Consider the following 14,619-nt stretch of genomic DNA (forward strand, 5'->3'; position numbering starts at 1 on the left):
CGTTACTAGACCACAGACTACAAACCCATAGGCCACGCTGCCAAATGGTAACAAGTGTATTTCCCCTAATGGGTGGATAGACGCACTGTTTTTCACTGTCGGTACATGGCGAGTGACTAACTTAAGCATCCACTTTCCACATTAAATATTTCATTCTTACAAGAAAATATTTGAGGGAATTGGTCTAATGGCAGTATCACCATTTCTCAAACCACTGCAAATTATTTTTATGTCAGAACGTCTAATAGAAAAACGTTTTTCTATTACAAACTGAGAAAAATGGACAGATGGAATGTCACGCCAAAGGTCTGTGAACTTGAAGCCATTTTCCTTGGCCTCAGTGGGTGACAAATACCCTGTCTCCCTCAAAACAACACTGGCTCTTTGGCAGAGAGGGTGGTGCCCCCAATACCACCTGATTCACAGGAACAGAAAGTCGGGGCATCCCGCCACCTGCTCTCCCCCACTTGGTGACAGGACTTTCCTGGGTCTGGATTGGCCTGCACTTGCCATGAGTTAACAGGAGAGAAAGAGGCAGGCGCAGAGCAGACAATCGAAGCTTGGTTTTGTGTTTGTGTTTGAAGAGCAGACTGTGTCCAGGAGATGATGTCTCAACGCAGCGTGCGGCGTTTTCCTTTTCTGGAGCGTGCGGCCTTCCTGGCTGTTTCCTGCAGGCCTCCACTTGATTCGAACTTGGCTCTCACCCACCTCTCCCGTGCTGTGTGCTGCTGTGCTCAGTAGCAGGTTATAAGGAAACCCAGATCTTGTCGTTTTGCATTCATTACCGCAGCCCAGTGTTTTACATCTCCTCAGCACGGTGGATCTAAAACTGCATGGAAATATGTCAACTTAGCCTAAAAAATAAAAACTGCTTGCCTCCTGACTGGTGGTAATATAATATCTTCAAGGTTTTTTAACTCCCTGAAGCCATTTGAGCGATTTAAAAACTGTGGCATCCTTTTAATTTTTTCCTTTTTCTCATAAAATTTCTCTCAGATTGCATGCTAAAGAAAATAAAAATGGGCATCTGCAGATGAAATGAGTTTCTAGATTCCCCGAATGGGTATCCTGAGTGTGTGGAGTCAGTCTTCTCTGGGCTCCTATCATTTTTGCAGACCCTTGTCTCGACATTGGAGAGAAGGGGTGAGCCACCGGACTGCCTCATTTCCTGTCTTTGAGAAATTGTTACCGTTCCCCTGAACGATGATGAAGCCCGAACTCCCGTAAACAGGTGCAATCACAGATCATGGAGCAAACTTGGGGGCTGGGGCCCCCGCATGCAGGTGAGGGGGAGCATTCTCAGTAAGGGGAGCCCCGGGGGCCCATTTTCAGTGGCACCCCCACTGCTTGCTGCGGCCACACCCTGCCTCTGCGCCTTCTGAGAATCCGAGCTGATTTCTGGAAGGAGACAGTGGGTGGGCACGCCTACCCCTCAGAGGCTGAGAGGTGTTTGTGTCATTGAGATCGGTGCCCTCCTTATTGTGGAACATGGGGCCCTTTCTTGGCACGCTATCATGGAAACGTTGTTACTCTCTTTCTGGCACCTCCTGAAGGAAGCCATTGCTTCTGTTCCCATGTGAAGGATAATCCAAGGAGCTCATTCATCACTTACTCAGCCAGCAGACATTCACAGGGTGCTATCGGTGTGCTGGGTGCTTGAGATGTGGCACCAGAGGTCATTTAAATAGACGCTGCTGACTGCCCTCCGGGAACTTGAAGCCTAGCAGGGGAGGGAGATGTTCAGAAGGATAAGACACCTGGTAGTGCAGGAAGGAAAGTGTTGGGCAATGCAGCAGGCATCGCGGTTGCCTCGCAGGTGTTAGTCCCCTCTGGTTGGTGAGTCTGAGCCAGAGCTGTGCAGACGTCTCTGTGAGAGGCAGGTGAGTGAGTGTTTTCCACTGGGCGAACCACATGTTCTCTGTTTGCACCACTCAGCTCCGCGGCTATAACGTGAAAGGCACTTCCTGTATGTTTGGGCACGAGTGTGTCCCAATAAAACTTTATTTACAAAAACAGGTGTTGGGACTGTAGTCTGAGGACCCTCATTTCAACCAATGTCTTTACTCCGGTTGTGCTCATTTATTGACCTCTTCTGCTCTCAGGGCAGCTGGTCAGGGCCTAGGTCGGTCCGAGACTCTGCACAGAGCAGCTGCGTCCAACATGCCAACTCCAGCATTCTTGCTGCTTGGAGTTGGAAAGTACGGTGGCGAGCACTGCCCATTCATCTTGGTTGTCCCACCTCCCAACAGTACCTCGGGATGGGGTGAGCTTCCCCCCAGTAATGGACTACAGGTGTCCATCACCACGTGTCCACTCTTGAGTGAATGGATGCGGCCAGGGAAGACCACGCCCTCACTGGCTTCTTCCAGCCCAGGCTGGACCTGTTCGGAGTTTTGCAGAAGCAGACTTTACTGAGCAGTCGTGGTGTGTGTGTGTGAGGAAGAAGAGGCAAACAGGAGAAAAGGCCCCTGTCTCAGAGTGTCTTTTGTTGGACGTCAGTGCCCTAAAGTCCATGGTCATGGTCAGCGATGGCTCGTATTTTCTAAATGTTAACAATGGTGATTTTATTTATTACTTTTTAAGAGAGCAAAACAGCCCTAGCTGGTGTGGTTCAGTGGATTGAGTGCTGGCCGGCGAACCAAAGGGTCGCTGGTTTAATTCCCGGTCAGAGCACATGCTGGGTTGCAGGCCAGGTCCCCAGTGGGGGCACAAGAGAGGCAACCCCACGTGGCTGTTTCTCTCTCTCTCTTTCTCCTTCCCTTCCCCTCTCTAAAAATAAATAAATAAAATCTTTTAAAAAAGAGAGAGCAAAACAGTACAAGTGATAAGAATACTACATAGTGTACCACAGCATCTTCACATAATAAAAGCCCGAAAGAGGTTCGCTACTATTATTCGTATTATTCTTGCAGGACCATGTTTAGGGACCATCTGGAATGGTCAGTCTTTACTCTCCTTTTTACATTTCACAACTGTACATTTGGACTCACACATAAAGCCTTACTAATCACATCACCCAACTGATTTAATTCAGGCTTCAGAGATATTTTTATCCACCAAAGACTTTCTAATTATATCCTGATGCTTAAAATTTTAATTCATTTGTTTTGCTAATTTGCCGAGTTGAATTGGAGCAGTTCGTGCTTTCATTTTGCTATTTAATTTGATCAAGAAGCCATCGTGCTTCCTGTTCTTGAATTTGTGCCCTTGGCTTCTCAAGAACAAACACCATAAACTCTGAAAACTGAGAAACTCTTCATGTTGGAAAAGATGGGAGCCTGTTCTTCCCACGTTCCGGTCCAGTGAGGAACTCTCTTCTCCAGGCATCCCAGCAGTGACTGCCCCCCCCTTTCACTCTGGGACTCCTGACTCCTATGGCCCCTTCTCTCAAATCTGATTGCATTTGAGAAGAACGGATTTACAAGTTACAGGCAAAAATGGGAAGAAAAGGAGAAAATGCGTTTTCTGAGCTTTCTGAAGCTTGGCAGTAGTGGGTGCTTCGTTAGCTGGGTGATCCAGCTCCCCGTACAGAAGTCTGTTTCTGCTGGTGGCAACAGAAGAACTGTTGTCCACTTGTGTGACGTTTAACTGGAAGGCCCTGCCGGGTGGCCCCTGGGCATGGGAGGTGTGCCCCAGAGTGGGACTTGCCCAGCAGGTGCTTACAGAGAGCAGTAGTCAGAGCCCGTCACTTGGTTTCTGGGAGAGACTCCTAATGCCAGATGCACTCTGGTCACTGCTCAAAGTAAGTGTGTGGTCCCACTGTGACAGTGCTTTGCGGAGAACTGGTCAGTAGTAAGGTGTGTTTCATGCACTGAGATTCAGCCAAGAGGGGAGTTTTCAGAGCAGCCCTGCATCTCCCCTCCTCCAAGACTCTGCGTTGGATCTGTCCCAAACCTTTGACAAGTCACCGGAAGCCATGCAGCAGAAGCCCGCATCCCCTCACGCACAGCGCTAATGCAGGGGGACAAGAGAGGGGGGCCAGGAGAGCTGGGTGAGCACAGGGGGACCCACGGGAGCCCTCTGGAATTTGACACCAAACGATCCCAGGAAGTTCCCACGCACAGAGGAAGCCCAGCCCGGCCCATGGTGAAGAGGAAAGCCTCTGTCCCTTTGTGTCACCCTTAACGCTGCGTCCCTGCCACGCTGTCCTGCCTCACGCACTCACGGCTGGACCTGCCTGGAAACAGCTCGACTTACACATGAAAACCCTGGGGCCTTTCCGCTAGAGAGCACGTCCTTCACTTGTGCGAAACCTTCCCATGTATCCGCTGGGAAAACCCCTTTCCTTTAGGGGAGTGTGTAACCACTCCGCCTCGCGGGCCGAGAAATACTGCGGAGGAAACCGTGCCTTCTGGCCGCGTCCTGCTCCGGGCCCCCGTGGGGGGCGTCCGGGAGAAGATGGGGCCCTGTCCCTGTCCACTTGAGTACACTTGTACTGCACACATGGCCTCTTCACTTACCATTTGGCACCATTTATGATTCATGCCTGAATGTCTTCTTTGCTTGGGTGGATTTAATCTGTAGGCTGTTTGCTCCGTTGTTTGTGGTTGGCCGTGGTTGGTGGGAATGGCTGTGGTTGGTGGAAAAGGGCTGTGGCCAAATACAGGGACCTCCTCGGTGACCCTGCTGTGTGCTGGACTCAGCAGAGCAACACGTACAGGTGGCGTGGGAGAGGTGACCAAACACCTGCACCAGGAAACCACACCGTAAAAACCGCCAAGTGCAGGTTTCTCATTTTCCGGGCCAAACGGCCACCACATTTTTGAATCCTTGTTCTTTATACTTAAAATATGAAACCTGCCCACTAACTTTCTACAGGAGCATATGTCTGCTCCTGTAGGAGTATATATATGTGTATATATATATATATATATATACACACATATATATGCATATACATATGTTCACATAGAGTTAAATTTTTTATATTTGCTTGATTTTGATTTGAAATAATTTCAGATTTATAGAAAAGTTGCAAAACTAGTACAAAGACCCCCCATGTACTCTTCCCCAGATTCCCTTCACGTTAAATTTTGTCATATTTCCTTTGCCCTCCCCCGCCTCCTGCTGTCCCCCCCCCCCAGACATGGCATCCCTTCCACCACAGGCAGTTAAGTGCATAGCGTCTTAAATTAATATTACTTTACGTAACACTACAATTACCAAAATTAGGACATTATCATTGATTCCATACTTTTCTCTAACCTAGAGACCTTATTTGACATATTTTAAGTAAAGAATTATGAATGAAAGAAATGGAATTTGTTTTTCTCTTACCAGGTAGTGCTTGTTCTGGACTTTAATTCTGATTTATGGTTTTCCATTTGCAAAAAATAACGAACGTAAAGTAGTATTTAAAATCTCCATACGCTCAAAACTAAAAAAAAGAATGCTTGCTAAGTATACCTACAGTCTGACATTAGAACTTATTAAGATTCCAGAAGTATTAATAATTATAGTACTAGTAGCAATAACAAAGAGAGCTGTCTTTTCTCCCTGATGGACAGCGTGAACTCAGTGTGAACGAACCAAATGTCAAGTCCAACTGCTATTCTGGGTGTCCTTCCCTTTGATGAATTTGAGCAGCTGAGAAAGTGTGAGACTGTGGATCCGTGCTTTCCGATAACCACCCCCCCCCCCCCCGCCCAGTTGGCGGCCAGCAGCCTCTCCTGGGAGACAGTGACAGCCCTTGGGTAAAACTCTTCTGTCCTTTTTTCCCTCAGCTCCTCATCCTAAAGTTGGAGCTGGAGCATTTCTACCGGGCGAGAAAACCTCACCAGAGGACATTCAAATCGTAACTCTTTAGCAAGATTTTTTGGGGGAATCCAGCAGAGAAATTTACACCATCCACTAGAATTGAAAGAATTTATCATTCAGGAAGATTTTTTCCCCTAAAATCTGAAACCCACAGAACATGTTCTCGTGTTTGAACGTGGTCACTGCACAGCCAGCCGTTGCCTGCCCCCACCCCCTCACCTGGAGAGCCCCTCCTCACTCCTGCTCCAGCTGCAGAACGCAGGCAGCTGGAGTAGATAAAAGTTACAAGGCTGATATATATTTTCTTCCCAGAACTTGCTGTGATGTATCTCCTTGGACAGCACTGTTATGAACTTCTTGCGGATACGTATCTTTTGCAGAGAGTAAATCCCTGCCCCCTCTTACCGGCCTGGTTAATTGGAGCGGTAGAACCTCCCCTCACTGCCCCCAACCCCAGCTAATGCCACAGCTTGAATGTGCTGGTCCCTGACAAGGGGCACGCCTGCATTTCGTATGGTGGCTCTGTACATCCCAGTTATCTCTGTGCAGAAATAAGGCAAACAGAGAAGGTAGTGACTCTAAAAATGTCTTGCCGCCTGTTTTTTTGGAAGTGGTGTGGTTCCAATGCCTTTAAGCTAGAACATCCCACGGGCGGGGGGGGGGGGTCCAACCCACAGCCTGCAGGCCACATGTGGCCCAGGATGAGGCCCAACACAAAATCATAAATTTACTTAAAACCTTTTTTTAGCTCATTAGCCTTTGTTAATGTTTGTGTATTTGACGTGTGGCCCAAGACAACTCTTCTTCCAGTGTGGCCCAGAGACGCCCAATGGTTGGACACGCCTGCAAGTGAGGCATGTACAAGGTGTTTTGGGGAAAAGATATTCAGCTTCCAGTGGAGTCCAGTCGCCTGCACCTGGGAGAGAAGGGGCAGCAGAGGCAGAAAGATGTTGTCCACGTAGCACATTAGAACCGAGGGCCGTGGTTCCAGGGGAGATGAGCTGGACCAGTCCTGCCCCCTGTGTTGCCATTCTGAAAACTTAGGAGGCTTGAAGATGGCCGCCCTTTCTGGGACATTGTGTGCCCGGACTCGGTGCTGGTCTTTGGGGGGTTCTACCTTTCCATATAAGTCTGCTTTGTCCCCTCTCAGGAGGTACTGGTGGGGCCCGTGACCAGGCTCTGCCTGTGGACTAAACTCCCCGGAGCTCATGTCTGGGCGCCCATAGAATATGACCTGGAGCTGCGTGCAGAGTGCCCTTGGGCAGCCACGTGAGTTTACACCTCCAGTAACAAACAAACAGCCCTGGCTGCTGTGGCTCAGTGGATTGAGTGCCGGCCTGAGAACCAAAGGGTCACTGGTTTGATTCCCAGTCAGGGCACATGCCTGGGTGGCGGGCCAGGTCCCCAGTAGGGGGCGTGTGGGAGCAAACACACATTGATGTTTCTCTCCATCTCTTTCTCCCTTCCTCTCTCTCTCAAAACTAATAAATAATATCTTTTTTAAAAACCCAAAAAACAAAACCAGAAACACGTGAAGAAGCTGGGAACAGAGCCAGGCCCCACCAACTTCCCTCCCTCGGCCCTTTCACTTCTGCGTTTTTCTTCTCGTGCCCACCAGTCACTTCTGCTGTCCCTCTAGTCTCTTTCAGACCCACAAGGGACCCTTTTAATTAGTTGTTCCCTTGAAAGTTTGAATTAAAGTTTTTGTATGCTCGAGGTCAAAGGTTTAAAACCGGTTTCTTATTTTACTGGAGACGGCTTTGTTCAGTGACTTCACAATAGAACCAATGGAATCGGTCCCATGACAGATTATTTTGTTCTTGGTTTTAAACCGTATGCAAACAAGAAGGCCTGACTATGGAGAGGCAGAGGGAACTTACTCAGGAGGAGAGAGATCGGCTGGACTTTTGTCCGTGGTATTGAAGTGAACAAAAGGTTTTTCTCTCCCCCCTAGAGAAATACTTTTTAAATCACACTGGACATTCATTGCTCATTTTGGACCTCAATCCATTGCTGAATTTAACCCACAAAATGTATAATACATTTCCTCTCATACAGAGAAACTTGCATATAAGTGTATTTAGTGGCAACAGTTTGTGACGCCCTAAAACATCTTCTTCGCCTATGGTATGCTTTTTTTAAAATAGATTTTATTTACTTATTTTTAGGCAGAGGAAAAGAAAAAGAGAAAGAGAGGGAGAGAAACATCAATGTGTGGTTGCCTCTAATGAGCCCCCTGCTGGGGACCTGGCCTGCAACCCAGGCATGTGCCCTCACTGGGAATCGAACCAGTGACCCTTAGTTTTGCAGGCCAGCACTCAATCCACCGAGCTACACCAGCCAGGGCCCCTATAGAATGCTTTTTAAGTAGCTTTATTTCAAGTGTTATTCTGTCTCATGTTCACTTGCTAAACAGTAGGTCTGAGTTGACTACATGTTTTATGACCCAAATGAGAAAACCTTCAGAAACACAGCCATTCTTTAAAATTGTGTGACACCTACACACTTAGCAAGCCCAGGAGTTGGATCTTCCCCCGGAGGAGGGTGGGGCGGGGAGAGTGGGTGACGCTGCCCCCGAGGGCTCCAGTCTTGCTCTGGGTCCTTCGGGGAACAGCCGGGTTGGGGTGGGCGGGCTGGGGTGGTTCAGTTTCTGACACCTGAGGTGACTTCACAGACCCTCGCTGTGATGAAGAAAAGCAAGGAAGATTTTGTTCAGTTGCTCTCTCGTCTTAAACTGAGTTCCCCAGAGCAGACCCCAAAACGAGGATTCACGTTCGAGTAACCACTGGAGCGTGCCCCGGGAAAACTGGTGAGGAGGCGGGAAAGCAAGGGAGGCAGGGAGTGAAATCCGAGTGAGGGTGCGCTCTTGGGGATGCCCCGGGCGGGGAGCGGGCTCTCCTGCCCCGGCCCAGTCCCTCCATCAGTCCGTCGCTGGCTGCAGGGCAGGCCAGGGGGCTCCTCCGCTCTGGGAACCGGGGCCAAGCAGCCCCCCATCCTCACAGGTCCTCTGATGGGGTCTGCACATCCATCTAAGTGGTCAGGAGCAAAGCACAGCGGAAGTGGAAGGATGAGAGCCCAGAACCAGCAAAGCAGTCTGAAGGCGCTGGGTACCACAGGTGCCCTGTCTGCTGCAGTGCCCCAGGCAGGCAAAGGCTCCGAGAGTTTCAACTGCTGCTATTTCACTGACTTCCCTGAAGAAAACATGTTCTGCTCGCTGCCCTCCTTGGTCCCCCAGCAGTCAACTCTGCAGTGGCTTCTTTTTCCATCTTTGTTCAATACACGTGGTCACTGTCACATGTACTACTCTCAGCCTATGAGCCTCACCAGCAATTTTTTTCACACAAGTGTCCAAGAATTAATAATGAGTGGCACCCTCTGCTTTTCACGTCAGGCTCTGGAACTGTTTGTCGGTCAATACCTTGTTATAACGGACAATTGATGCTGTTCTGTGTGATGGACCCTGAGCTAAATGTCCCGACCACAAATTTTGCCGACTTTCTGAAAGCTTCTAAACCATGTGCCATCTCTTAGCGGCCTATTAATTCTCCATCCTGGATTTATTTAATACAGCTAAAAAAATAATTCAACATGGAGACTATTCCTGAGAGTCACAGCCACAGTGGCTTGAGGTTATCAGCAAATCTGGTCCATGAAGTGGATTCTGTTACCTTGAATCGTTCTTCACCATCCATCGGTGTTAATGGAGGTCATTGTTCCGGGGAGGCCGTCCCTGAGGTGGAGAGGTGACCTTTCAGGATCTGGCATCCCATTCTACTCAGCCCGGTCTGCAGGTGCCTGCAAATGCACTGTGACTGCTCCTGAAAGTCACTGGCAGAGCAGGACCAGAGTTGCTCTCAAAACAACATTCCAGAATGACCCTCTTTTGCAGGGGATGGCTCTCTGCCTCCCTGGCTTTCTATCTTTTCATTTTTCTTTTTCCTCACTTTTCACTCAACGTTGATTGATTGAGTGCCTACCATGAGCCAGGCACGACTGGAGGGGTACAGTAGGGAAGAAAATATGCAAGATCTCCCCTAATTGACACTGAAATGATAAACACACACACACACACACACACACACACACACACACACACACACACACACACACAGGGTATTTCCAAACCATGGTCAAGTGCTACACAGACGGTCAAGTGGAGTGACGGACAGAATGGCTGGTGAAGCAGGTGCGGGGTGGGAGGTGTCTTGGTAGAGGTGTCACTTGAGAAGGAGCCAGACCTCCAGTGACCTGGAAGCAGAGCTTTCTGGGTGGACAGAAGAATGAGTGAAGCACCCAAGCCAGCAGTGAGCCTGATGTGAGCCAGAGAAGGCAGCCACTGCAGCCAGAAAAAAGACGAGAGGGCCCTGGCTGGTGTAGCTCAGTGGATTGAGCATGGGCCTGCAAACCAGACTATCGTGGTTCAATTCCCAGTCAGGGCACATGCCTGGGTTGCAGACCAGTTCCCTGCAGGCCAGTTCCCAGCAGGGGACGCATGAAAGGCAACCATACATTGATGTTTCTCTCCCTCTCCCTCTCTCCTTCCCTTCCCCTCTAAAGATAAATAAATAAAATATTTTAAAAAAAAGATGAGAGGGAAGGTGGTTATGAGGTCTTGGTGGAAGGCAGATACCAGCTCCTTCAAGGCCATTGCAATGAGATTGGATTTTGGAGACTGCATTAGAGAGTTTACGTGAGAGAGTGACGTATGATGATCAATTATTTAAAAAAGCTAGCTGTCTTCACTGGGGGTGGTGATGCTGTAAGTAGAAGCAGGGATGCGGGAAGCAGTGACGGCAGGTGAGACCGTCCGGGCGGGCGCTGCAGGCATAGGTGACGCGATGGGCTTTGCAGGGAGAGGCAGAGGACTGGCCGCTTGCTCACAGCACGTCCTTGGTCAGGTTGCTGAACTTTCCTTGGCCTCAGTGTTCCCATCTGAATGATGGGGATGAAACTCATGTGCCTATCACACCGAATTCTTCTGAGGATGGCATGCATTCCTCTTTACTTAATGTAAAGCTCTTCTACCCATTTAGAGCAAATAGCCATCTATAATCAAGTCAATAAACTGCCTTTTTAAAACTATTGTTATTATTGGACATGCAAAGGGGGAAATCAAGGATGATGCTTAGGTTGAGAACGGAATGACACAGCTTATCATCTGAACTATAAATGCCCCAGAGAGCTTTCGAGATGCGAAGGTCCCTCATCAAATTTTGCCACTCTGTCGTCAGAGTGACAAGAGGATGACTCACTGAACCTCACCGCACCTCACCTTCTGATCTGTAAACAGGTCACGCGCTGTCTCCCTCTCCAGGCAGCAACACTGCAGGTATGAAGTCAAGGTGCCTGCTGTGCCTGACAGTCTCTGTATCGCTCAACAGGGAAGTTGTTAATGAGCAAGGTGAAAATACCTGACTTGTATAATTAAAAAAGAACGTGGTTTCTAACCTGTGATTTATAATATGTTCAGTAACTATGAAATTCAAGTATCTTTGGTGTATTGTTTATGTCTAATGTAATACCTAAACAAGAACAAAAGAAAATTGAGGAAAACGGTTGTTGGAATATTTTGTGATCAGATCATAAAACTGAAAGACTGATTGAAACTGGTGCAGCCCTGGCTGGTGTGGCTCAGAAAATTGAGCTCGGGCCTACTAACCAAAGGGTGACTGGTTCGATTCCCAGTCAGGGCACGTGCCTGGGTTGCAGGCCAGGTCCTCAGTAGGGGGTGTGAGAGAGGCAACCACACATTGATGTTTCCCTCCTTTTCCTTCTCCCTCCCTCCCCCTCTCTAACAATAAATAAATTAAATCTTAAAAAAAACTGGCACAGAAAAGACAATATTTAATGAGAGATACAGAAAACTTCCTTACGATGCACACACAAAAAAATAACTTGGATGACGTAAAAAGGAGGAGGAATGAATACAGAAGCCCGTGTAATGATCTCAGACAGGGCACTTTGTCAATGACTTCTTAGTCTTTGAGTTGTACAGGTTTGAATACTTCCTATGAAGTTGCTTCCAAGTTTTGGCAATTATGGATAAAGCTGCTGTTAAAATCCACGTGCAGATTTTCATGTGGACATAAGTTTTTCACTCCTTTGGGTAAATACCAAGGAGCGTGATTGTTGGATCGTATGGTAAGAATATATTTAGTTTTGTAAGAAACTTCCAAATGTTTTCCAAAGTGACTGCAATACTTTGCATTCTTATTACCGATGTACGAGCGTTCCTGTCGTTCCACCTCTTCGTCAGCACTTGGTGGTGTCGATATTCCAGATTTTGGCCGTGCTGATAGGTGTGTAGTGGCATCTCATTGCATTCCCCTGATGAGGCCTGTCGTGGAGCGTCATTTCATGTGCTTATTTGTGCCCTGTATGTCTCCTTTGGGGAGGTGTGTGTTAAGACATTTAGCCCATTTTAGCCCAGGCATCGTTGTTACTTCTAGTACTAACCCAACTCTGAGCAATTGGGACGCCTGTGGACCCTCGTTATTATGGTCTCATTTACGTGATGCTTTAACTTAAAGGGGAGTGTTGACCCCATGGGAACCTGGGAGTTTTCCTCTCCACCCGCATGAGTCATTTAGCAGTGGCATGTCAATAGTAGTGGTCACCTCAGCATTATCCTTCAAGTGGGTCCCCTCCGTGGAGTGGCCCTTTTCAGAAGGGGTATGTCTATTCTGAGTTTTCCCCAAGATACCACAGGGTGCATATGATTCTGGGTGATTTAAATTGGAATTAATAGCTTCATCTCTTCTACCCCGATCATTGCCCTTCTTCCTCTAGTCACAAGGCCTGTGGCCGTTGGAGGCCGGAGGCGTGGGCCTCGAGGCCTTTCTGCAGTGCACACAACCACCATGCTGGCTTTTTCCGGTCTCCACACAGCCTTCCACATGCACTTTCCTTCCACGGGACTGAGTACACCCCACCGACAGTGGGTATTTCTGACTCACTTCTCTCCGCAAGGAACTTGCACACATGGGAGAAGTCCCAGATTCTCCCACAGAACCGTCCTGATGCACCTGCTTTCTCTCCCCTCTTGCGTCTCTAGGTAAGTGTGAGATCGGCTGGGCCTACTACTGCACGGGAGCGGGGGCCGCCGCTGCCGTGCTGCTCTGCACGTGGCTGGCTTGCTTCTCCGGCAAGAAACAGAAGCAGTACCCATACTGAGACGGTGCCCCCGAGGACAGACCCCCCGAGAACAGACCGTGGCGAAGAAGGGCCAGAGGGACTTGGAGGACTGAAGCATCCAGCTGCTTTCAAAGGTGGAAGAGTGGTTCTAATTCATACAATGCTGTTGCAGTGACACCAGGCAGAGTCGGAATCATTATATAACACTGAAGGGTTGTACGAGATTTGGAAAAGACATGAGAGCATGGGATGATGGTAGCAGAAAATGGACCAAAGGCTACAAATGTTGTGGGGGTGTTAGGTGTCTCTATTCCACAGAGTTGTTAATGTAGAACATAGATGCAGGCAAAACGAATCTATATATGCAAACAGAGGTTTGGGATTTTTCTTTTTTAAATAAAGACTCAGATCACCAAAGGGCTAGAAGGAACAGTGTTATGGTGGGAAGCCCGGTACCTCTCAGGGGTCCCAGGCAGGCCACGGCGCATCTGAAAGCACACGGGCACACAGACACACAGACACATCTGCATTCACACACACGCCCACACGCAAACCTAAAAACTGTCTCAAAGACCGCACGACAGGTGTAGCTGTGCGTTACTCTGTGTTCCTTTTAACATGCATTTAAAAACTGTATTGTCACTTTATAAAGCATATGTTAAACCTAATAAATGGACCAATAAGCCACTTTATCAGTATTTTGTATATTGAGCATAAACTCCTTATGCCCTCAATGTCTTTTCAGTGCTTATGCAGACCTTTAGAGTTAGGCCTTTGTATTCCATTATTATTCAACACTATGCTGTATTTCTCTGTAGCTTCTGCTATGCTATTCTTATGAAGTAAAAGGCATATTTCTGTCCATTTTCCAGTCATTAGATCTTGTTTTTTTTTTGGGGGGGGGAAGGGTTCTCCATTTTTATACTGCGCTGTACCACATTTATTTCCATATTCATTTCATTAAAAGCCAAAAAATTGCTATTTTGTTTGTATTTGAAAAGCTCTGTGAATAAATTCTCTCTTTGATCAATAACTAAATGAGTCATGGAATATTAACTGATATGCTTCTGTAATTTCATAAATACAGCCTTTCAATTCTAACAGTCCTGTATATGTTTCTTTTCCTTTGAAGGCCTGACATTAACTCACTTGATAATTCTCACACCAGGTATCGTTCTCGGTACATGGGATTTTAAAGGTGAGGATAAGATAGTTCCTGCTTTCAATTAAAGTTGAGTCCAGAATTCTGACTTCCCATTCCTGGCGCTTCAGTCATGACCCAATTTTTATGAGATGAATTTCATGTCTATTTTGGAGTAAGTGTGAGATGGGCTATATTCAGACGTGGTCTAGGGCAAGGAGGGCCAGGTCATGGTCAGGAGGTGTCAGGGCCGACAGTCCCCTGGACAACAAGCTGCAGGTGACTTGCTCCTTTGCTTTCCACATGTGCTGTATTATTTCCCAGTGCTTCTGTGCCAGGGCCATTTCACACCTCTCTTTGGGGAACCTTGGCCCTTTGAGAAAGATTGTTTCACACTCTTGAGCCCAGCAGAAAGCCTTGACTACAGAGAAAGATTGAGACCCTCCATGACTCCCTCGCAGAACCAGATCTTTTATCAGGCAATGCTGGCTAATCACATCAGATCCTGAAAACTCAGGCACAGTGAGTTTTGAAATGATAGCCTTTTCGTGTTTGGAAACTGAGCATTCTGGCTGTTCATACATGTA

General features: G+C 47.9%; 1 protein-coding gene across 1 annotated transcript in view; it reads left to right on the forward strand.

Annotated features, from left to right (window-relative positions):
• Positions 1-13,870, forward strand: part of LHFPL6 (LHFPL tetraspan subfamily member 6) — a 144,498-nt gene extending 130,628 nt beyond the window's left edge. Inside the window, exon 4 of the mRNA XM_037129647.2 lies at positions 12,812-13,870. Within this exon, the coding sequence (XP_036985542.2) occupies positions 12,812-12,930 (119 nt within the window). The 3' untranslated portion in view covers positions 12,931-13,870. The remainder of the gene's footprint in view (positions 1-12,811) is intronic.
• The last annotated feature ends 749 nt before the right edge of the window (positions 13,871-14,619 follow it).

This window comes from Artibeus jamaicensis, unplaced genomic scaffold, assembly GCF_021234435.1.
Source record: "Artibeus jamaicensis isolate MK-2021 breed Jamaican fruit bat unplaced genomic scaffold, CSHL_Jam_final contig_415, whole genome shotgun sequence".
NCBI lineage: Eukaryota > Metazoa > Chordata > Mammalia > Chiroptera > Phyllostomidae > Artibeus > Artibeus jamaicensis.